This window comes from Ricinus communis, chromosome 5 (genome assembly GCF_019578655.1).
Source record: "Ricinus communis isolate WT05 ecotype wild-type chromosome 5, ASM1957865v1, whole genome shotgun sequence".
Classification (NCBI taxonomy): Eukaryota; Viridiplantae; Streptophyta; class Magnoliopsida; order Malpighiales; family Euphorbiaceae; genus Ricinus; species Ricinus communis.
Window position 1 is genome coordinate 14362545 of NC_063260.1, and position 22046 is coordinate 14384590.

At 30.7% G+C, this 22046-nt stretch overlaps 2 protein-coding genes across 8 annotated transcripts; one reads left to right on the forward strand and one right to left on the reverse strand.

Moving 5' to 3' along the window:
- The first annotated feature begins 1694 nt into the window (after positions 1-1694).
- Positions 1695-9961, forward strand: LOC8279636 (oxysterol-binding protein-related protein 2A). 7 transcript variants are annotated; one of them, XM_048374431.1, is made up of 11 exons: positions 1876-2623; positions 4115-4474; positions 5284-5380; positions 5740-6182; positions 6678-6833; positions 7653-7820; positions 7953-8093; positions 8326-8556; positions 8665-8784; positions 9089-9279; positions 9479-9961. In XM_048374431.1, the coding sequence occupies exons 1-10, from the start codon at positions 2189-2191 to the stop codon at positions 9266-9268; spliced, it is 2331 nt and encodes a 776-aa protein (XP_048230388.1). In that variant the 5' UTR covers positions 1876-2188; the 3' UTR covers positions 9269-9279; positions 9479-9961. The 7 variants fall into 7 exon arrangements, with proteins under 7 accessions (XP_048230390.1, XP_048230391.1, XP_048230392.1 ...); XM_048374432.1 differs by having other exon boundaries at positions 1879-2623; positions 8671-8784; XM_048374436.1 differs by lacking the exon at positions 1876-2623 and adding an exon at positions 3117-3880.
- Positions 9962-15319: 5358 nt separating this feature from the next.
- LOC8279635 (protein NRT1/ PTR FAMILY 6.3) lies at positions 15320-19637 on the reverse strand. Its single transcript, XM_002529732.4, has 5 exons — positions 19412-19637; positions 19076-19253; positions 18903-18942; positions 17952-18514; positions 15320-16373 (listed from the first exon to the last, which is right to left on the reverse strand). The coding sequence occupies exons 1-5, from the start codon at positions 19527-19529 to the stop codon at positions 15518-15520; spliced, it is 1755 nt and encodes a 584-aa protein (XP_002529778.1). The 5' UTR covers positions 19530-19637; the 3' UTR covers positions 15320-15517.
- Positions 19638-22046: the final 2409 nt, after the last annotated feature.

Sequence of the window (22046 nt, forward strand, 5' to 3'; positions counted from 1 at the left end):
TTGATGTAATCAAATAAAAGTATATACTAATTAAAATTTTAATCATGTATAAAATTAATGCTATACATATAACCAATATAATTATCTGTCATAACTAACAATAATTATATAATTGGGAAATTGAGTTATTAATTAATGTAATATTAAAATATAAAATAGAATGCTATTTTCTAGATATTAAGTGATTATTTTATTAATTAATATAAAATATTAAAAAATATTATTTTATAAAATTAGAATCATATTTAATTAAAAAATTATTAATTTATAAATTAATTAAAAACCCCATATAATTATACATCAATTTAATTTTTATGTATAAAAAATAAGCATACATATAACAAATAATTTTTTTACTTATGTATCTATTTCCAATTGTATATATATATATATTGGATAATTAATATATAATATATAATTATATTTAAAATCTTTATATCTGTTAAGATATTTATGTTAAAATTTATTATATTTAATGTAGATAAAATTTATCTGACGAAAATAACAAACTAAAAAATTATCCTATTCTCACACGAAACAAAAGTGCGGGTAGACCAATAATCATTATTTATGTACCTTTATTTAATTATAGAGCTTGTCTGATTCTTTTTCTTTCTATTTTCTTTTTGGGGAGAGCTTGTCTAATTCGCAATTGAAATACTAGCTAGCCAACTGAAATTACTGGAGTTATTGTTGCCAAACACTCTACTTTTTTATTTCTTGCACTGGCCACAGTTGGAATAGATTTAAGGTTGTGTTTGGATCTCTTGTAATTTAATATATTGATATTTTAATTTTCTTATACTTTTCTTTTTTCTCCTTTCTACTGCACCACTTTGTATATAATCTCAATTAAAACCCAATAGTCAAAATAGATTAATAAAATATACTACTCAATTAAATGAAATGAATCTCGCAACAACCATATCTGTATTCTGTCTATTTTGATGCATGTCGTCTGGCGAAATGCCAAATTTATAAAATTCAATCTTCACAACTTATAATTAAAAGTTGGGATTCTTTTTTAGTTTATCTATCTTTTATAATATTTTACAGGAATACCGAACATGGCCTTAAAGTTTTAGCTTCCAAATCCAGTCGACTGGACGCCATGCAAAAGAACATTTTAATAAGGTTTAAATTTTCTTCTCAAACAAATAAAGTTGACAAAAAAGTAATAAATAAAGAAATTGGACAAATAAAATTCCTAAAATATGTCTAGCATCTTCAACTCTGCCTTTTTTATTTTAAAATATATAATTTCTACTGTAATGGATATTTCAAAAATATTTTAATATTATATAATATTTTATTTAAATTAATTTGATTTTTTTATTTTATTATTAATTTTATAGATAATAAATTATAAATAATACTAGTTAAATATATAAAAATTTATAACATATTTATTAATATATAGAATAGACTTTATATGTAAAATTAATTTTATTTTATATTTAAAAAATAAAAATATATTTAAACATTATTCGATGATATAATTATTTAAAATAAAAAATAATATATATAAAAAAATCATAAAAAATTCTCTAGGTATTAATAATAATAATAATAATAATAATAATAATAATAATAATAATCAACTACGTGTCATGAGCTTTATACTGAAAAATGAAAACTCAGAAAAACACCTTGTACCCTAACAGCCGATATTTTACCATACACAACTTTCCATTTTCACGATATCTCATCTCTCTCTCTCCATCAAAATTCCTTCTCGAAACACAACTCAACATTCATCCCCCAACTTTTCATATTTGCCATTTTGCCACTCTCTTCCTTCTTTATTACCTCACCTTCTCTCTTTTTTTTCTTCTCCTCTCCATTCTCCATTGCCACCTATATATCTATATATAATACATATATAATATAATATAAACACCAACACCAACACAAAACAATACTAATTCTTCTTATTTAAAAGAAAAATGCAAAATCTCTCTTCTTTTTAGCATTCCCTCAGAGCTCAGGTCTGTCCACTTTGTTCAAGCAGAGTTTCTATCTTTTTCTGTTTTTTTTTTCTCATTTCATTTCGTTCTTTTTCGAATCCTGCTTCTGGGTTCATTTTGGATTTCTGTTGTGTTGATTTGCTGCAAAGTTTGTTTCTTTGATGTGCAAAAATTTGTTGAAGTGAAAGAAAGATACTTTCTTCTTTCTTGTTTCTTGATTAATGGTAATGAAAATGAGAGTTAAAGAAATGCACCCACTTTGTTGCATCTCATTAGAAAGTCCAGGAATCGGTGATCAGTCACCGGAGGCTTCATTGACCAGAGCAAGATCGCTACCGGCAGGGTTTTCCGGTGGATCTGATAGCAATGCTGGAAAGTCTTTAATAATGGGATCAGAAGCTACGGTTGCCGGAGTTCTCTATAAATGGACTAATTACGGCAAAGGGTGGAGATCACGGTGGTTCTTATTAAAAAATGGCATTCTTTCTTACTCAAAGATTCCCCGGCCGGAGAATCTTCATTTATTAGCTTCTAATGAGGACGTCAGATTGATCGGAGACATATCAACCATTCGGCTTTCGAGAATGGATAGTGGTAGTAGCAGTGGAAGTTATCGCCGGAAACAACAAAAAAGCGTTGGCATTGTTCATTTAAAGGTACAGTTATATATTTTATGATCAAATAATAACTAAAATTAACATTGGAAAAAAAAAAATTGAAATTTTTACTGTGTGATCTAGACGCATGGAATTGCAAGTGATTATTATTTTTAACGTGTAATTTTTTTTCGCAGTATTGGATAAAGCTTTTCTTTTTCTAATACTGGAAATATTTTGATTCAAATATTTTTACTTGAAACTTTTTTTTTAACTAATTTGGTGAAGTTATTTACTTTCTGATTTCTGATATCTGATTAAATATCTGTCAACAACAGCAAGGGAGTCATTGACATCTGAGCTACAAAGGGGAAGAGAGTTTTATTTCATTTCTTTTCTGTAAAATTCTTGCGTGGGTTTCTTCAGAAGGGTTTTTATTTCTTTTTGATGATTTCAATTTCTTGTTTTTGGCTTTCTCTTTTCTTTTAAAAAAAATTTAAAACAGTTTTAACTGGTTGTTAATGTAGAGTGGGTCACATCAACAGGTGGGTTTGTGTGCTATGGGTTGGGTATGATAGTGTACGTTGTAGGTCTATGCATTCAGCTGTGGTCACATCATTCTTATTTGCGTTGAGTGGATGGATTTGAGTTTCTTTTTTTTTTTTCATCAGATGATCCTTCCTTCCTTTTTCTATATTCTTTATATGATTTTTATTTTGCGACCCATTTGTCTTCCACCCTTCCTTTTGGTCAATTTTGGGTGTTTGTTTACTTGTAAGTTGCAAGTCTAGTGCCTCTCTGCTGTTATATTTGCACTCTTTTAGGTTTTGGGTTTCTTCTTCATCCTTTCTTTTTAATGCTGTAAAAAGGGTAAATAAAAAAAAGGACGTTTTCATTTGTTTTGTTTTAGAGCTACAGTGTTTCTTTGAGTCCATGGATTTTATTCTACTATTTATCTTTGTGCTAGAGACGTGAAGAAATAAACAAAATATAAAGACTGTGGGGACTTTCAAGAATTGAGACTATGGTGTATATATATATAGAGAGAGAGAGAGACTAGTAGGTAGAGGCAGCGCCTCATTTGTTACGCCACTATTACGAAGCTGGAAAACAATGGCTATCCCTTCTAACTTTTTCAAGTATATTCTTTTGTTGCTAGTAGATCCAAATGCTGACTCCAATCTCATGCTCCTTCTGGGCAGTAATGAGTCAAGTTTTTCTTTCATGGCCTGGAAATTATAGAAGTTGAGATTTGAAGCTTTTAAATCTTCTTGTTTGTGCTTTTGAGCTGAAGGGTTGGTCTTGATTTCCTTCTGGGTTAGTTTCTTGGATTCCCAGTTCTGGCTATGCCTGTTGTTCTCATAATATTTGCTACTTTTATTCTGTAGTGAATTTATTAATCATAAAAGTTTCATATTTTCTTGTTTCAGTCATTTCCTTTTCATTCTTGTATATGTGTTTAGCGAATTATTTGTAAGTAATTGTTTTGACGAATTCTATTCTTTAATATTTGTGGTGGTGATGCTTATCTCAAATTCCTGTATGTATCAGATCTCATCATTTCGTGAGAGCAAGTCTGATGATAGGCGATTTTACATCTTTACAGCTACAAAGACGCTTCATCTTAGAACTGATTCCAAAGGAGATAGGGCAGCTTGGCTGCAAGCTTTGTTCTCTACAAGGAGCCTCTTTCCATTAAGATCACTAAATGATAGTCTCTCCCTGGTACCTAAGGATTTGTCCGTCTCAACTGAAAGGCTTAAAAAGCGTCTGCATGACGAGGGTGCGAGTGAGAACCTAGTTAAGGACTGTGAGCAGATCATGCTGTCTGAGTTCTCTGAAATACAAGGACAATTGAAAATTCTTTGCGAGGAAAGATCCAGTTTGCTTGATACATTGAGGCAATTAGAGGTAACATTGTTGTAAATGCTCTGATCTGTCAACAGAGAGAATCTTCTAATGTTCTTGACTGACTTTATCTTTAATTGTTGTTAAATCTTCGTGATATCTGAAGACATTACCTTACTCGACTAGAAGCCTTTTACTAGGTTTAGGACATCACTCAATTCTATGTGCACACTGTAATGACAGTTATGCTTGTTCATGAGGACATTCTTTTTAGGCTTTATAGCTTAGCTGAATTACTATGTTTTTTGAATTGGCTACTTTAATTATGGCTTTTGAATTGAATAAAACAGGATGTTATTCAGATATCTCGTAACATGTTATGCTAACAGATTCCCAAGTGGCTATATTTCTGCTGATGATATTAAAACTTAAGATTTTTTTTTTTGTTATTATAAGTTATTGGCAAGAAATAAACATTGTTAATGGATTGAGTGAATCACCAATCAATTTATCAATAGCAAAAATTTAAAGGACTGTGTTTCTTAAACAAGGCAAGTATTTTATGCCTTTGAAAAGATTGGATAACCTCAGTATTTGTGATGTGGTATTCTTGACGTACAAGAGTTTTATCCTGGAATTGCACTACCTGCAAAACTAGTGACAAAAGTTGCGTGGAAAAGTTGGCATTCTAGTAATTTATAGGGAGACATTTTTGTGGACTCTCCAAATACAATTAATTTTACAGCTTATTTCGGCATCTTGTGTTTTCCTTTTATGTTACTTCAGGCCCTCGTTTTGTAAACTATTTATTCTTCTGCAATAAAGCTTGCATAATCTGCGTAGCAAATCAAGAATCTCTTTTCCTTGTGCAGGCAGCTAATATTGAAGCTGAGACGACTGGAATTCCAGATGGTGAATTTCAATTGACAAAGCATGAATTTTCAAGTTTAGGACGTGGGAAATTTAGTGGTACAAGCACAGATTACTTCAGCTTTGTTATTTTTTGATCTATCATTTTCCTTTACCACTATATTTTTATGGAGGAAAATTGGAAGGTGCTTTATTTGTTTATTAAGACTCGACAGTTTAGCTGATTCAAATACAGGAAATAACCCATAATATCTTTTCTAGGTTTCTGCTTTAACCCCTAAAGTTCACACTCATGAACCCCTTTTGTTTATTAAGGCTCAGACAGTTTGGCTATAGTTTGCTAATCTTTATGATATTTTTTTTTTCTAACTTTGCATTCATTCAAGATACACCAAAATTTTTTTTTTCCTAGCTTCTTTTACTGCAGTCTTATTTCATTATCTTGCTTTGGAAATCAGAATGTAGCACAACAGAATCATCTGATGATATTGAGAAACAAGAACTCGAGGAAGTGTCAGAGGAAGACGAGTCCTCCTTTTATGATACAAAAGAGTATTTTACTGAACCTACTTTTGTTCGTGGGTCAATAAAAGAATTTGCCTGTCATCAAGAAAAACACAGGGTGCATTTTCAATCTGACAATGAGGAGAAAATGCATGCGAGAAAGCAGCTTTGTAAATCTGGATATCCACATGTGGAAAGGCGAAAGAAGCTTCCTGATCCAGTGGAGAAGGAAAAAGGGGTCAGTCTTTGGTCTATGATAAAGGACAATGTGGGGAAAGATCTATCGCGAGTTTGTCTCCCTGTTTACTTTAATGAACCAATATCATCTCTTCAGAAGTGCTTTGAGGATTTGGAGTACTCTTATCTTTTGGATAGAGCCTACGAGTATGGAAAAGAAGTAAGATTGACACTAACTTGTTTGTTACATGTAAATCTTGATGCACTTGGGAACATTTTGTCCCTCAAATGACACATTACATATTGCTGATAGTACTTTTGCTATTTAGCTTCGGAGGAGATTTATCCCTAGAAGACTTGCACAAATTCAAATGATTGCTAAGTTATAGTTCATAACTTGGTATGAGGCTATAGAGATTGGTGAATCTCATTTTTATAATTTTAAACTGAAATGAGTTGCTTATATTTTTGGTAACAATCCAAACCTTTAGGTCTTTTCTGCTAGGTGCCTTTCTTAGCAGCTTTCAAAAGTAGCTATGAGATTATGATATCTGGAGGAGGAAATGTGGAAACATATATTTAGAAGCATAGAATAAAATGCATGAATTTATTATTATCATTTCCTTCCATTTTAGCATGTTTCTTGCAATAACTTGTTTCATCAACAAAAAGTCTGATTTGATTCTGATAGTTTGTTTTCTGGGTTTCTGTACAGGGAAATAGCCTTATGAGGATTTTAAATGTTGCCGCGTTTGCTGTTTCTGGATATGCTTCCTCTGAAGGCCGACACTGCAAACCCTTCAATCCTTTGCTAGGTGAAACTTATGAAGCTGACTTTCCTGATAAAGGAGTTCGCTTCTTCTCTGAGAAGGTCAGTGTACCAATTCTAGATTCATCAAAGAAAAATGCAAAGCAGTTATTTTAGACTTAAGTTGACAATTTGGTGATTAAGCTGTGGTCCAAATTCTTATTTTTCAACAATGAAATGAGAAATGTTTGGAGGATTCAGGGTGAAGAAAATAATGAAATCCTGATTTCCGTAAAATTCGTTGCTACAAATAAAGAAGGAATCTATTTATTTACCAAATAATCCCTTGCAGCAAAATATTTCATGCTTGGCTCAGAAAAAGAAAAAGATTTACCGAATCCCATCCACTCATATTCCTAAAATGTGAGGGATTCAAAGTCCCACCTAGTTGTGGTTTTATAAAATTTCTCACTTCAATGAGATGAGAGATTTGGTTGTGTACCAACCAAGGATTATCTGAATCCATGGAATATAATCAAAATGATGGATCCTTTATCATATACTGAAAGTACATCGAATCTAAAAACACTGATGAGAACATGACTTGGGTTTGAGTTGTCTAGGTGATTCTAAAGCAAAGGATCATTATGACCTTTCTTCACGAGGAATAATCAAATGCCACAAATGACATATGCAATACATGTAAGAAAGTTCAGTAGTTTAACCTTATGCAGGCTTAGATGGGGAGAGAAATTTGCTTATAGAGAAAAATTTTGGAGCAAATTTAAAGTTCTTCAGAATAGAGAAAGAAACAAATTATTTGCAAAATGTTCTTTTATCACTGAGGATGTGTCTCGGAACACCATTACAATTTAAAGAGACTGGTCATGAGTGCTCTCCTTCTGACAATGTATATTTGAATGGTGTTGTGAGTTGAAACAGGTTAGTCATCACCCTACTGTCATTGCCTGCCATTGTGAAGGTAGAGGGTGGAAGTTTTGGGGCGACAGCAACCTCCGCTCAAAATTTTGGGGACGGTCAATTCAGCTTGACCCTGTTGGAGTTCTAACCCTGGAGTTTGATGATGGTGAAATATTCCAATGGAGCAAGGTATGTACTGTTGCCAGATTGTGCTTACATCTATGTAGGAGTACAGGACATGATCACTCAATTCTTTCAATTTTCTGCCTATTCCTTTTCCTATGTGCTTTGATATTAACATTTCATTTATTCATTCACCAGGTGACAACGACTATTTACAATCTTATCCTTGGTAAATTGTATTGTGATCACCACGGGCCAATGCATATACAAGGAAATGGACAATATTCATGCAAACTCAAGTTCAAAGAACAGTCAATTCTTGACAGAAATCCTCACCAGGCTAGTAGTCCTGCTTTTGGCGGATTTGATTATTTGTGCAAACTGATATCTGGAAGTATTTTAATCTCGTAATCTAGCCAAATGATTTTTACTGGCTCAATAACTATACAATGCGTTAAGTTTACGTGGATTTCACTCAGTAGGATACATGGTTCGTCTATTTTAGCGAATTATTATCAAACATACTATTCATTTTTGTTTCATATGCTTATATCTATATTGAATATTGTAGGTTAATGGGTTTGTTGAAGATACTATGGGGAATAAAGTAGCCACACTATTTGGGAAGTGGGACGACAGCATGTATTATACTAAAGGCGACGGAAGTAGCAAGACAAAGGATTGCAGTTCCTCACCTAATGCCACCTTGCTTTGGAAAAGTACTAAGCCACCTCCCAATCTCACTCGGTACAACTTAACATCATTTGCAATCACTCTAAATGAGTTAACACCAGGACTGCAGGTAGAGATGATGTATTATAACAGTTCTCTAATTTGCATTTCCATCTTCCTCTTATGCATATCTAATCGTTTTTTATAGCCATGTCTGATCCTGGGTATTTGATCACGGATTAAGGAGAAGCTTCCACCTACGGATTCCAGGCTTAGACCAGACCAACGGCATCTGGAGAATGGGGAATATGAGAAGGCAAATGCAGAGAAACAACGGTTGGAGAAGCGGCAAAGATTGGTATGTTAAAAGTATTTTATCTCCTTTTAGATTAATCATAATATTAGCAATATTCAGGACCGGATTAATGTTAATTGGCAATAGATTTCAACATAATGCCGAACTTGAACATTGCATAGTGAAATGAATCTAGTAACAAGTGAAAGTTTAGTGAAGTTTTGAATCTTAAAGTGGTAATGGAAATCAATGTATATGGCCTACCCCTAAGAAAGGCTTTTTTTGTATAGGTTTGCTATTGTTCCTTGGTGTAGAATTCCTGATAACTCCTTAGTAGGATCGTCATAATTTTACTCATCGTATGCAGTCAAGGAAATTACAAGAACATGGATGGAAGCCCAGGTGGTTCCAGAGAGAAGGAGAAGATGGAGCTTTTTGCTATGGGGGTGGATATTGGGAAGCACGCGAACAGAGAAATTGGGAGGAATGTCCAGATATTTTTGGTGAATTTAGTGTAGATTTTGCAGAATCCTCCGAAGGGTCTTGACTTCAAATTAGGTAGCCTACTATTCTGGAAAGCTGCAGATTTTTTCATTTTCCTAAAAGCACACTTATACTAAAATATGTTGCTTCTCTTATAGGAGATTTGTCTTGATAATTCTTTTTTCTGTGAAAGCAACTGAGCCAGTTAATCATCATATATTTGACCTTTTCTTTTGCTAGAACTCATTACATTGCAACTTTTCTGATAATGCAGAAAAGGCTGTCACACAGCAAGCAGGCACATTAATTGGTATGGATGCTATAGCAATTTTAGCCACTTGCAAGATACTCATTGGAGGAAGCAAGTTTTTCTCAGAGAAATCTGAGTGAAGACCCTTTTTCTTTTTAAAATTTTTTTCTCAGTTTATAGAGATAATTAGGATAGAGCCTAATATTTCCTTGTAGCATTCGTAATTGTCTGCTACAGGTCGTTGTTTGTGTAATGTAGTCTCCCTCCCTCTCTCATTGGAGTGTACCAGCCATTGGCTGATAGTTGTATTTTGTTATTTATTTGTATGTCTTTATAAGAAAATAAACGAAGAGAAGAACATGCATCATCATCATCATCATTATCATCATCAACGTCCACAACTTAGCTATCTACACTTGTGTAGGACTGTATATTGTGCTGATCTCATTAATGTATTGCAACTTCGATTCATCAAAATTGTAATGGAAAAGTTTATTCTTTTTTTTTTTTTTTTTTTTTCATTCTGTACAAAAAAAGAATTCTGGAAATCTACAAAAGCAAAACAAAAATTATATTCCTTGATATTTGAATATATATATAGAGAGAGTAAAACCTCCTTATAGTCAATATATTTAAAATTAAATAAATTTTATAATTATGAGGTTATAATTTAATGGAGATCTAAGTACTATTTTTTTTAATTTAATATTTAATCTTGATAGTGAAATAATAGAAATCAGACATAAAATAAATTAAATATTTTATAATATTATACAAATAAAATTGATATAAATTTATAATACAGTTAAATTAAATAAATCGTAATATTATATTTTAAAAAAAATATATATATAAATATTACTTTAAATAAATATTATATAAATACTTTCTTAAGACAGTATAGTAATTTGATTAGCAAATGGAATAGTTCAATTTTTGATTTTATCCACTTCTCATGTGCTAAATACATAAAAGATTCTTAGTAAATCCAAATACAATCAGTCATCGCATTGCACATTTTTTAACATATCATAAAAATATAATATAAGTATGAGAATATTCATAAAAAATGTTGACAACAAAAACATTCAAAAATAAAATTTTATTTATAAAAATATCCAAATTTAGTTTTTTTTTTTAAAAGGTATATATTAGATATACTTTAAAAGAAAAATGTATATGCTCATATACTAAATATGAAACATATTAATATTTGTGAAATGTTATTACATTTTGTTTGATTTTGTGATATTAGTAATGAATCAATAAATAAAAAATCTAATTTTTTTTTTACTGATTTAAGGATTTGGATTTGTATTAAGAATATTAGATTTGGAAAAGGAGACAAATTACTACAAAGTGAAAAGAAAGAAAATATATGCTGGGTATATATAGAAGAAAGAAAATATATGTATGTCGGATATATTTTTGGCATAAAATAAATAAAATATATGTTGATTTTAAATTATATATGAAATGTCAATTTCTTTAAATATTAATGTAAATGAATAATTTAGTCAATATATATAAGTATTTTAAAAAGATAAAAAAGATTGTGAATAATTTATAAAATAAAAAATAACAACAAAAGTTATATATTTAACAATTTTATACGTTAGGTATCTTAAGCTTTTATAAATAAAATAAAATACGAACTCAAAAAAGGTTGAACAACAAAAGATATACATTTATCAAATAATATATATTTTAAATATCTGAGAATTTTAAAATGAAATAGATTACAACTCATAAAATGTTCAATAATAAAAAGTATATATTTACTAAAAAATAATATATATTAAATATTTATATCTAAAATATTTAAACTAATTTTATTTTATGCAGTTTGACCTTATACAGAGTTTTATTTTTTTTCACTAATTTCCTCTTTATTGTCACTATTTCTCTCTTCTTTTTTCTCTCCTCCAACCACTTTAGCCTCCTAAATTTCAATAGTAAAATCTTTTTAAGGTTGCTAGTTCCCTTCTATTTTTTGATTCGCCATGATAACTTAAATTCGGCAAATCAACAATTCAAAAATTCAATGTTTATTTCTCTCGCAAAGACTCAACTACTTTGATTAATCAAACTAAATAGACTTATAAATTATAAAATTCTTTGATGAAATTATAAATTCTAGCCGTCTTTTTTTTTTTATTCCATTGTTCTTCATTAAATATTTTTTGGCACTTAGATGATCGGAAATTAAAATTAAATGTAGCAATGTTCTAGTCACGTCTTCCACGGTTTAGGGTCTAGTATGGAATAAACGTTAGAGAACTTAAGAATTAAAGATTTAATGTGAGGCTTAATTTAAGTTTGTGGCCAGCAGAAGAAAACAAAAAGCAAATGCAAATAGGCGACTTTTTAAATTTTTGGTTTATCTAATTATTCATAGATGTGAATGTGATTTCGGATTTGGGTCAATTGAAATAACCATGGACTGGTTTTGTGGTTTTGACTCTGGTTTCAAAAATTTGAACCGAATTGTCCTCTTAAAGGGCCCATTTGAGTTCCAAATAGCCAATTTCACAGGAATACCCACATGTTATTTATCGTTTGTAACCCGCTAAATAATTGCTTTTTTTTTCTTCTTCTTCTTTTTCTTTCATAGTTGAAGATTTTCTTCGTAGAGATCTTAATTAATAAGGTAACAAAATTAGAACCAATTATATTAATCCACTATAAATGTAATTACTATAAAAAGAAATAAAGAAAAAAATTAACCGGATAACCCGTTAATAAGGTCAAATTTTTAATAGTATTTGCGTCACTGCGGCACCGAATATAATTTTAAAAATGAATTAGTTTTATCGTTTTAGTATTTAATGAATCGGGAGATGAATATATATGTCGCCTGTCTTTATGTCATGGTTGAACAATTTGGTACACTACACCAGCAGTACAGTCTAATCTTATCCATAATCACATGTTTAGTGCCCTCCTAATATCAAGTTGGGCACCACAGATACATTCTTTTTGATGCATCTCTTGGGTCAAATGAGTCTCAACTTGAACTTTGTTTCATGTGGAAATCACACTCTTTGGAAAAAAGAAAGTGGGATAATTAGCTTGCTATCATGTATGATTGAATGCAACCAAATAGTAAAGAATTGGTGTTTAAGGAAGTAAAGCAACAAAGAAAAACACAGTTAGCTTCTGGATGTGATTAATTTGGAATTGACAAACCACCAAGAGTATGTCATGTCATTAGCAATTTTAGCGATGATGGGAGTTAATTACTTACAACATGAATATTTCTTTGGAAAGCAATAATTAATTGTTAAGAGATTAAGCAGATGAGATATTATTTTTCTTGGTCAAATGCTTACATTTTAGTGCATATCTTTGCATTGCATGGATAAGGAAGATACCTTGAATGATTGGCTATTAAAAATTCAAGAATCATCAGCTGTCCTAAATAATTGGCTACTCAGAAATTATTGAGGTAGCAAGGGGGATGGATAATTCAATTAGTGGATATTTAACTCACTTATTGAGGGTGCAAACTGGCTATTTATAGTAGTATCTTGTTTCTGGAAAATGGCGCTTTCAGTAGACAGGATTGTTTCCCAGTTTTGGGACAAGAGCACAAATTGATTAATTCCCACTTGGTTCTAAGGGCAACTCACATGGTTTTCTGTCTTTTGATAGATTTCTATGTCCAGAGAACAACAATGAATGGAATTCTTTTGTACTGTCAATTAAGTTATTTTAGAATCATGTTTGATAGGTGTCAACATGTGAATAGGTAAATTATACTAAATACTTCGATTGCACAGCAGGAGTGTCAATGATTCAAATTCGATAATCCTATTTTATTTAAAAATTATATATACACACACGATGATATTAATTAAGTGAAATAATATTTATTTTGTATATCTGAATTAATAAATCATTTCATGCATGGCTTCTGGTGGAAGAGCTGAATTCCTACTACTCCTTAGTAGGCAATATTTTCCTTGTAGTTAATGAGAAAAGTTTAAAACTCCATTTTCTTCCTCTTCTCTCTTCCGATATCAGATCAAATTTTTTATGGGAGTTTGTGATCCTAATACTGTATTTATCAAATACTTTTAATCTTTGAAAGTTATTGAAGGAATTTATTGTTTTTATTATTAAACGAGATAGAATATATATTTTTCGAACTTGGTTAATTTATTCTTTATATATTTGTTATTGTGCTGGTAAGGATTATACAATTTGAAGCTATAGAATCAAATTATTATGAAAGAACACCTGTGAATTTGTCAAAAAGAATTAAAACTAAAGACAATAATATCTCAGATAATCCGTTTCCTCCTTGTTAGAGTAATCCAGAAAATGTCATAACACCTAATGTTGCCTAGAAATATGATGTCACATGCCTTAATCCAATGCACATTTGATGGAGCGTAAAAAATGCTTTTTGCAGGATATCCTATGCATGTCTGCACATATTCAATTATATTTGTCATTACTTTGGAACAGCCTTTAGTTCCAATTGATTGAATTTCTTACTCAACTCGGACTTTAAAATGCCAATAATTACATAAGACAGATGGCTGATTATGTCAGATTTGAAAATTCGAACCAATTTGCTATGCTCTTGTGTTGAAGAATCTTTCCTCTTTCTCCAATTATTTATTTGTCCCAATTTTTGTTTTGTTTGTTCATCTGTTTCTAATACCACATCGCCATGCATTTACCCTTTTTTTTATTAAAAAAAAAAATAAAAATTTAATAGGGAAAAGTACAAAAAGATGTGAGGTGTTTTAACATTTTAAGGGCTGTGATATTTTTGTTGATAAAAATAATATTCTAAATATATATATATACCTGTCAATCAATATTATTATAATTTTATGATAAAATATTAATAAAATATAAATTTTGATGATAAAAAATTATTCTAAAAATATTATAAATTTATTTAAGAATATTATTTTATTCTTAAAAGTTAATAATATATATATATTAACTTCATACACTATGAATTTATTGTATCTATTTATATGCTAGATCACTTATTGATTTATTTTACTACTAAATCAGTGTTATTTTTCATATTGAATCATAAGAATCTATAGTATTAAATTGGTAATATGTCAAAATGCAAAAAATAAATAAAATAAAATGATATTTTTTGGGTAAAAAAGACAGTTTTTTAAGTATAAAAAAAAAATATAAGGTAATTTATTTACATTTTTCTCTTTTTTGGAATTTAATTGCTAGTCAACTACAGGCAAGTTTACAAATGAAGAACTGTGCTAATAGTGGAGAAGGAGGGTATCGTGCTATATTAGTTAGATTTATGTTTCTACGGCTAATTGATCGAGTATTACCGGTAACCTTTAAATTCAATTGGAGAATAATAATAATAATAATAATAATAATAAATTATTATTTTTTATGTATTTATATCTGGAATTGATCTAGAATGTGCTGGGATAGAATTTTTATGAATTACAAAATATTATCTCAAAAGTTTTAATGCAACTCCATATTCAAAACTTGAATTTTAAATTTTAGAAGAGACCTTTACAATCCTATCTATATATATTTTTGTATTAAAATTAATAATTTGTTTTAAGAGGTCAAAATATTTTTCGTTTAGGTATACTTAGTCGAAGGTATCTCTAGATATTTACCCAGATTATAGATCCTCTTAGTAAACGATTTTAAGAAAGCATGTTTTCTATATTATGAAAATATAATTTTATTTCCAGGGTGCTTTGTAAGGATTCAAAATTTTAAGTAAATAATTTTTAATTTTATTAATTGCTTTGGGGCGAAAATTCAAGATTTTGCATCAATAATTCTGAATAGAAGGAACTTATATATTTCAATATACACATTTGTTCATTTCTGTAATTTGTAGTATTAAAAAAGAGTTGAACATCTTGTTCAACTGTTCTTCATTTTCATGCACTTTGTACATTCAGAGGGATGGGGGGGTCACAAGCTTATTTCAAAGCAAACGCCTTTCCTGGCTTTGTAGTGTAAAACATATAAACTAAGAAATAAAAGTAAAAAGAAAAAAAAAAAAAAAAGCCCAAGAAAGACAAAGAAAAAGGAAAATCAGTGGAAAGCAGGCTCATCAAGTTCCTCCAATTCAATCCCAACTTCAGCAAGCCTCTTGTCCTTGTAAACATACCATTTAGCACAACCCAAAAATAGTACCAAATTCAAACCAGCCAAAATCGCCAGTAGCCAATAGAAATCATAAAGCTTCCCTTCATTTATATTATCAGCTATCCATGGGCTGTTTCCTGTCACCTTGTGCACTATAGTAACCAACAAAGAGCTGAAGAAAAACCCTAAAGAAAGTGTACTCAAGAACAGCCCTGTACTCATTGTCTTCATCCCTTTAGGACACTCTTTTAAGAAGAAATCAAGCTGTCCGACGTAGGTAAGTGCTTCACCTGAACCTACCAAGATAAACTGAGGGATTAACCAAAACACTGTCGTTGGAATCTCGGCCGTCGGATCATGAGTCAAACCGTGTGATTCTGCGGTTCTTAACCTCTTTATTTCAGTAAGTGCTGCAGCTATCATTGCAATAATTGAGAATATTAGACCCACTCCTATACGTTGCAACGGAGTTAAGCCATTTGATTTCTTGAAAACGTTTCTTAAGACTGGGACTATTATTCTGTCATAAATTGGGACTGTTAAGAGAATGCTACCAACAAAGAAGACTGTTAAGGATGCAGCTGGGATTTGAAAATTTCCGATATGACGGTCCAATGTGGTTGCTTGTGACACGGAAAAGGTTGTCATTTGGGCATAGACTGTCCAAAACATGATCGTAGTAGCCCAAATTGGTAACATTCTAACCACCATTTTCACTTCTTCAACATCTGTTAGAGTTGATAAGTTCCACTTGGTCACTACAGTGACTTTTGGGTCCTTGATTGCTGCTTTATCTAAGAAACTGCAAAATTAAAACATATAATATAAAGTTAATTAAGACACACAAACACATATATATGTATACGATTAAATTAATATCAGGCAATTTGTTTGGTGGGTCCTATAGTTAGTGATTGATGTATATGTTTTGTTCATTTGTTGTTTGCTATTTTGTGTCATTTTAAGTGGTCACATGTGAAGCCATAAATGTCGACAGAAAGGTTTGAAGATAATAGTTGGAATTTCTATAATTGGACAGAGTTAAAATGCAAGAGGTGATGTCCGTGAATTAGCAGGGGAAATGTGCAGTGCATGATGCTCAAGACAACCATAACATGAGGACCCGATTGGGAGATGGACTGGCTTAACTGACTCGTGATCTCTTCTTGATTCTCCGTTTACATATAAAATTAAAATATTGCTTCAAATTCCAATTTTCTGGACTGTATATCTCTTCATGAAATTTCAATTCATAAAGATGCTGGGTAACTGCATGGAAAGACTTATATACTGAAAACGTCCAATGAGGTTGCATTGATTAGGTATAATGATTGGAAAAACTAAGCTCAACCGTACTTCACTGAATGTGGAGTTCATTTTAAATATTTTTCAAGAAGAACCCACATCATTGAATGTGCCAAGCAGCAAAAAATCTCAAAACTGTAATTAATTAAGGTCTTTATATGGGGTTGTGGGGGGTCAGCAAGTTCATAATGCTTGCTTAAAGGGCCGGATGCCATTATGATATTTTTAGCTTTGTAATGAAGAATATGAAAGATGCATGCATACATATAGACAAATAAGATTCACACAATAAAATGGATCTGATTCAAAGAAAGTCAATTGGGGCATTTGATAATCCTTTTCTTTTCTTGGAACTGATTAGATATTTTCTCTGCATGTGTTATTCCGAAATGAGACATCTATGTTTTGTCTTCTGATAGCTAAAATAAAAACAGGTTAAAAACTGAACATGTGACATAAAATATGAAATTTCTTAGCAGGTATGGTATAATATTATATACAGTATAAACTAGTTTTGGCCAAGTTAGGTTTAGCACACAGACTCTAAACCACACAACAAAAACATGGCTGTCCATTTTCAAACAGCCAGATTTTTATGGCTGGACAAAAAATTTCAGGAATCTTGAATCAATAATTTTGCTCTTTGATTGGCCAGCAATTACACATGCCACTCTATTTTTGGACTGGTTATATCAATCCACCAGATCATGACCCACATGGAAAGACAAGTTAAGCTCATCCTGCCCCGCCTACCCTAATTGTTAGTCCGCATTGTTGTGTGCCAACATTAGTCTTCTAGCTAGTTCATATTCTTCGAATTGTAACTTCAAATGTCAATTAAGAGTGGTCCTAGACTCGAAGATATTTTCATCTACTTATTCTTTATGGTGTACAAATATGACAAACATTTTAGCATTATTAACAGTTTTCTATCTTATTACAGGCCACTAATTACTTGGAGAAAAGAAGAGAATAAATTCAATTTTAATTGTTGTTTGTTTCTCGTTTAAAACTAGAGAAGATGAGGGAAGTGAAGAATAATAAGGACAAAGGAAATCGAGAATAAAATACTAACCGGAACTGGTCGCTGTGCGGAAGTTTTTGCTTCTTTTTCTTGCTTCCCTCATCAAAGTTGTCAATATCATGTAGAAATGATGGATCTGAGGGTAATTCCAAATTTCTTTTGCTCCAAGCACCAACAAGAACTGTTGCAATCTGTGTCAGTGGACTACCAACCAATTTCTTGAACCGGTATCGCCTTGTGCCAGAAAGAAACACAATCAATCCAAGCACGATAGCACATGCACATATTCCATACCCCCATTCTCTTCCAAGATTATCTTGTATGTAAACAAGAATTGTAACTGCACAAAGTGCACCTATGTTTATCAAGAAAAAGAACCAACCAAAGAAGCTTGACATTTGTTTTCTCTCTTTCTCATCCGTGTCATCAAATTGATCCGAGCCAAATCCCGAGACACTTGATTTGAGACCGCCGGTGCCAAGGGCAGTGAGGTACAAGGCTAAGTATAGAACATTTAGTTGAGTGCCACTTGCAGGGATGCAGGCAGTGTTGTTGTGGCATTTTGGTGGTCGGAGACTCGGGATTATTGTTGAGATAGTCAAGATTGTGATACCCTATTAATCATTGCACCGGAAAAGTGAATAGAAAGAGACAAATTAATAGAAGCAAAAACAAAACCAAAGTGCAGCACCTTTATAACGGAAAGAAGAGTGATGTTATATTGTTTAAGAGAAAGACAGAAAAAAAAAAAAAAAAAAAAGAAAAGAAAAAGGGAAGAGCTAATTAACATGCAACAACAAACTTCAGGAGAGGAGTCATAGTCGGTGCCCCTGCAATATGGTCATACAGTGTATATAACCTATAGCTAGGACTAATTTTATTAACATCTAAGTTTTTATTTTCTTATTATCTTTCCAATAATTTTTTTTTGGTTTTATCATCGATGGTCCCGAAAGAAAAGAAAAACAGAAGTTTAAAATAGAAGTAAAAGGCCTTAATTACCATTGCTTGCACCGTGGCAAAGATGGCGATGGTGAGATACCTGTAGGAAGGAAAACAAAAACAAAAGAGAAGTTAATTAATAAACAAGAGAAGGTAAGTCTAAACGTTCTGATGGAAAGTAAGATAGAAAATGAGGCCAAGAAGATCAAGAAATACAAGAATACTGATCAAACCTTCCGAGAAACGTGTCAGCTACAAAGCCACCCAGCAAAGTGAGCATAAAGGAGGTTCCAAGAAAGTTGGTGACTGTGTTGGCAGAGGTAGCATTGGCAAGGTGCATAGTACCCGTCAAATATGTCACCAGATTGACAGCAATACCAAGTGTAGTTAGCCTCTCTATTGCCTCTACACCTGTAGAGAAAAATAAATCCCAGACAACATTTGTGTGAGAAATACAGAAGATACAACTCAGGCAATGAAGTCGTTCCGAGTACTGTATTTCAAACTCAGTGTAAGCTAAAATAACAAAAAGAAGAATGTGTGGATTGTATATATATGTATATAAGCACCTAGAATCATGGCAGAGCTGGTCCAGCCACCGGTTTTGGACCGTTCGGCTGGTCGACCCTTATAGTCCCAGGCATCAGGGAGCGTCTTGCCCTGTGTTTGAGGGAGATCACTAGCCATTGCAGATTGAGGGTTGGCTTGATTATGTATCTTGGATTGACAGCTATCCGATACAAGAGAGGAATTAGTGATGGAGAAAACTGTGGCACGATGAATGTGGAAGGATGCTGGGTTTTTATAGTGGGAGCTCAAGGACCTAATTATGTTTTAAAAAATGAATAAAATAATGATTGATGAAGTAACACCTGAGGCTTCAATTAAATTATATTAAATACCTCAACAGTTGGAACCATGGTTAGACAAGGCCGGTTAAACCGGTTCTGCTGCCCATGCTTTTAGCCGAGCAGCCACATTCATCTACTCTTCTATGAATCCCAAATTATTATTATTATTTTTCTTTTTTTGCGAAAGTATGTGGGTTTCACCCATTGATAAAAACATTAATGTGATATTTGTTATGATAAAAAAATATGATGTATTTTACTCCGTTAATAAATAATTGTCATATATACTAATGTTGTTTATTAACTTTGATCTGGTATACTTTTGCACTTTCTAATTCTGTAATTTTTCTTTATAATAATACTTTTATACTTTAGTGTTTCTTATTTAATACTTTAGTATTAAATCAATTAATATTATGTTGTATAAGATATCTTTCAAATCAAATTTAATATTAATATAATAATTATTTTTAAATAATTTGACACCTAACTAATTGTTTTAGGTTTAAAGTAAATGATAATAATATATATTTTTATAATTTATAAGTAAATCAAAAGATAATCTCTTGAACAAATTTTAAATAAGTTTATGAATTTTTGAGACATATAACTATATAATATGTTTATAAAAATATTTATTATTGATAATTCATGTTATGTTAATATTAAATTGTAAAATATTAATTCTATAGATTTTGATTAAGGGATATAAAAGACAAATGAAATAAAACATGAAAATATTCCAAAGGAAAACTATAGGGTATAGAAGTACAAAAATATAAAAGTACATCAGAGCTAATAAATAACATATTTGATAATAAATTGTTAACAAAGTAAACCACAAGATAGTCATTTGTCAAAAAATAAATTATATGCCTATTTTTACTAATGAGTAAAATAAGAGAGTAACTTTCTATACTTTTTTTTTTTTTCTTGTACTCTTATATTAAAATAAACGAGACTACTAACATTAAAAAACCAAATGTTCAGGTGGCAGCAAATTTAGTTTATCCTCGTAACCTTATCCAAACATCCATATTTTTCAAATGAGAAAATTACAAAAAGGCAAAATATATTATCTAAACTGTTGTTATCTTCTTCCTTTCAAAAATAATCTGTACTTTGATTAAATTAGATCAGACCTAATATATATATAATCTTTTTTTTTTTTTTTGTATATATTGTTCTGTTTTGATATTAATGTCCTGAAGGGTACTTTTTATCTTTGAAAATAAACATAAACATAAAATGGTTGATGAATTAACTGAATGAAATATTATATGCAAATAGTATATAGATACTATAATACGAAATAAATCTTAAAATATGTGAAAATGGATTTCATTTCTGGGACTGGTTCTTTTAATTTTTTAGAAGAAATTATATTCTAAGTAGCTACCGCTCTTTAACCACTCAACAATTAATAGAATAGGGATAATTATAAATGTATATATAGAAAATCTGATGGATCCAAATATTTGTTAAAAATAATATAGTATATATCAAAAATATTAAAAAAAAACATATAACAAAAATCTCGATAATAGATGCCATTTACATGAAAAATTATCAAATGTAAATGAAATATTTAAGTGTTTATCTTTTTTTTTTTAAAAGCACACTTCCAAGATCATATAAAAGATTAATTGTAACCTTTTTTATCAATATAAAAATTTCTTCTAAAATTAGGTGTAGTTTTGGTCTAATTACAATCTCAGTCGAAATTAAATCAAATTTTTTATTTTTATATTTACTTAGGAGAATTAGTTATATAGACTTTTTATATTTATAATATTTATTTTGATTAATTAGCTAAACTGGTATAGCAATATGGTGGACGGTGTGGTAAATGTTTGTGGCTAGGTAATTATAAAAGAGAAATTCTTATAGCGCTTAGTTTATACACCACAATAAATAAGAGAGTGACACGTATTATGAGTATTTTTATATTTTGGTATTATATGATTGATATATACTATATTATTTAAAACATATGACTATATCAATCATCTATAGATTTAGTGTAGATGAGATATACACCAAGTATAAATAAAAAAAAATTATTATAGAAAATTTTGGCATCTGCAATGTTATTTTTGGTCAAAATAATATTTTAAAAAAATTTGCACCTAATTTTGCAAATTATGACTTTCTGGACAAAATTAAAAAGGAAATTAGCAGAAACTGTAGCAACATGTAAAGTATTAGACTTCTAGTATCATTGACTCCAATAAACTATTTTTGTGAATATGTATCTATTGTTGTGATATAATTTACAATTTGAACGTTAATAACAAAGGGAAATGAAAACTTTCATAGCAACTATATAAGGATAGCAATCCTCCTTCCTGTC

What these genes read in the sequence shown, in the direction of transcription:
- LOC8279636 (XM_048374431.1), top strand. Translation starts at nt 2,189, where the DNA reads ATGGTAATGAAAATGAGAGTTAAAGAAATGCACCCACTTTGTTGCATC. An exon ending in AGGACGTGGGAAATTTAGTG is followed by an intron (nt 5,381 to 5,739) that starts GTACAAGCACAG and finishes TTTGGAAATCAG; the next exon opens with AATGTAGCACAACAGAATCA. An exon ending in AGTTAACACCAGGACTGCAG is followed by an intron (nt 8,557 to 8,664) that starts GTAGAGATGATG and finishes ATTTGATCACGG; the next exon opens with ATTAAGGAGAAGCTTCCACC.
- LOC8279635 (XM_002529732.4), bottom strand. Translation starts at nt 19,529, where the DNA reads ATGGCTAGTGATCTCCCTCAAACACAGGGCAAGACGCTCCCTGATGCC. An exon ending in CAGCTCTGCCATGATTCTAG is followed by an intron (nt 19,254 to 19,411) that starts GTGCTTATATAC and finishes TTTTCTCTACAG; the next exon opens with GTGTAGAGGCAATAGAGAGG. An exon ending in TTGCCACGGTGCAAGCAATG is followed by an intron (nt 18,515 to 18,902) that starts GTAATTAAGGCC and finishes AATGATTAATAG; the next exon opens with GGTATCACAATCTTGACTAT.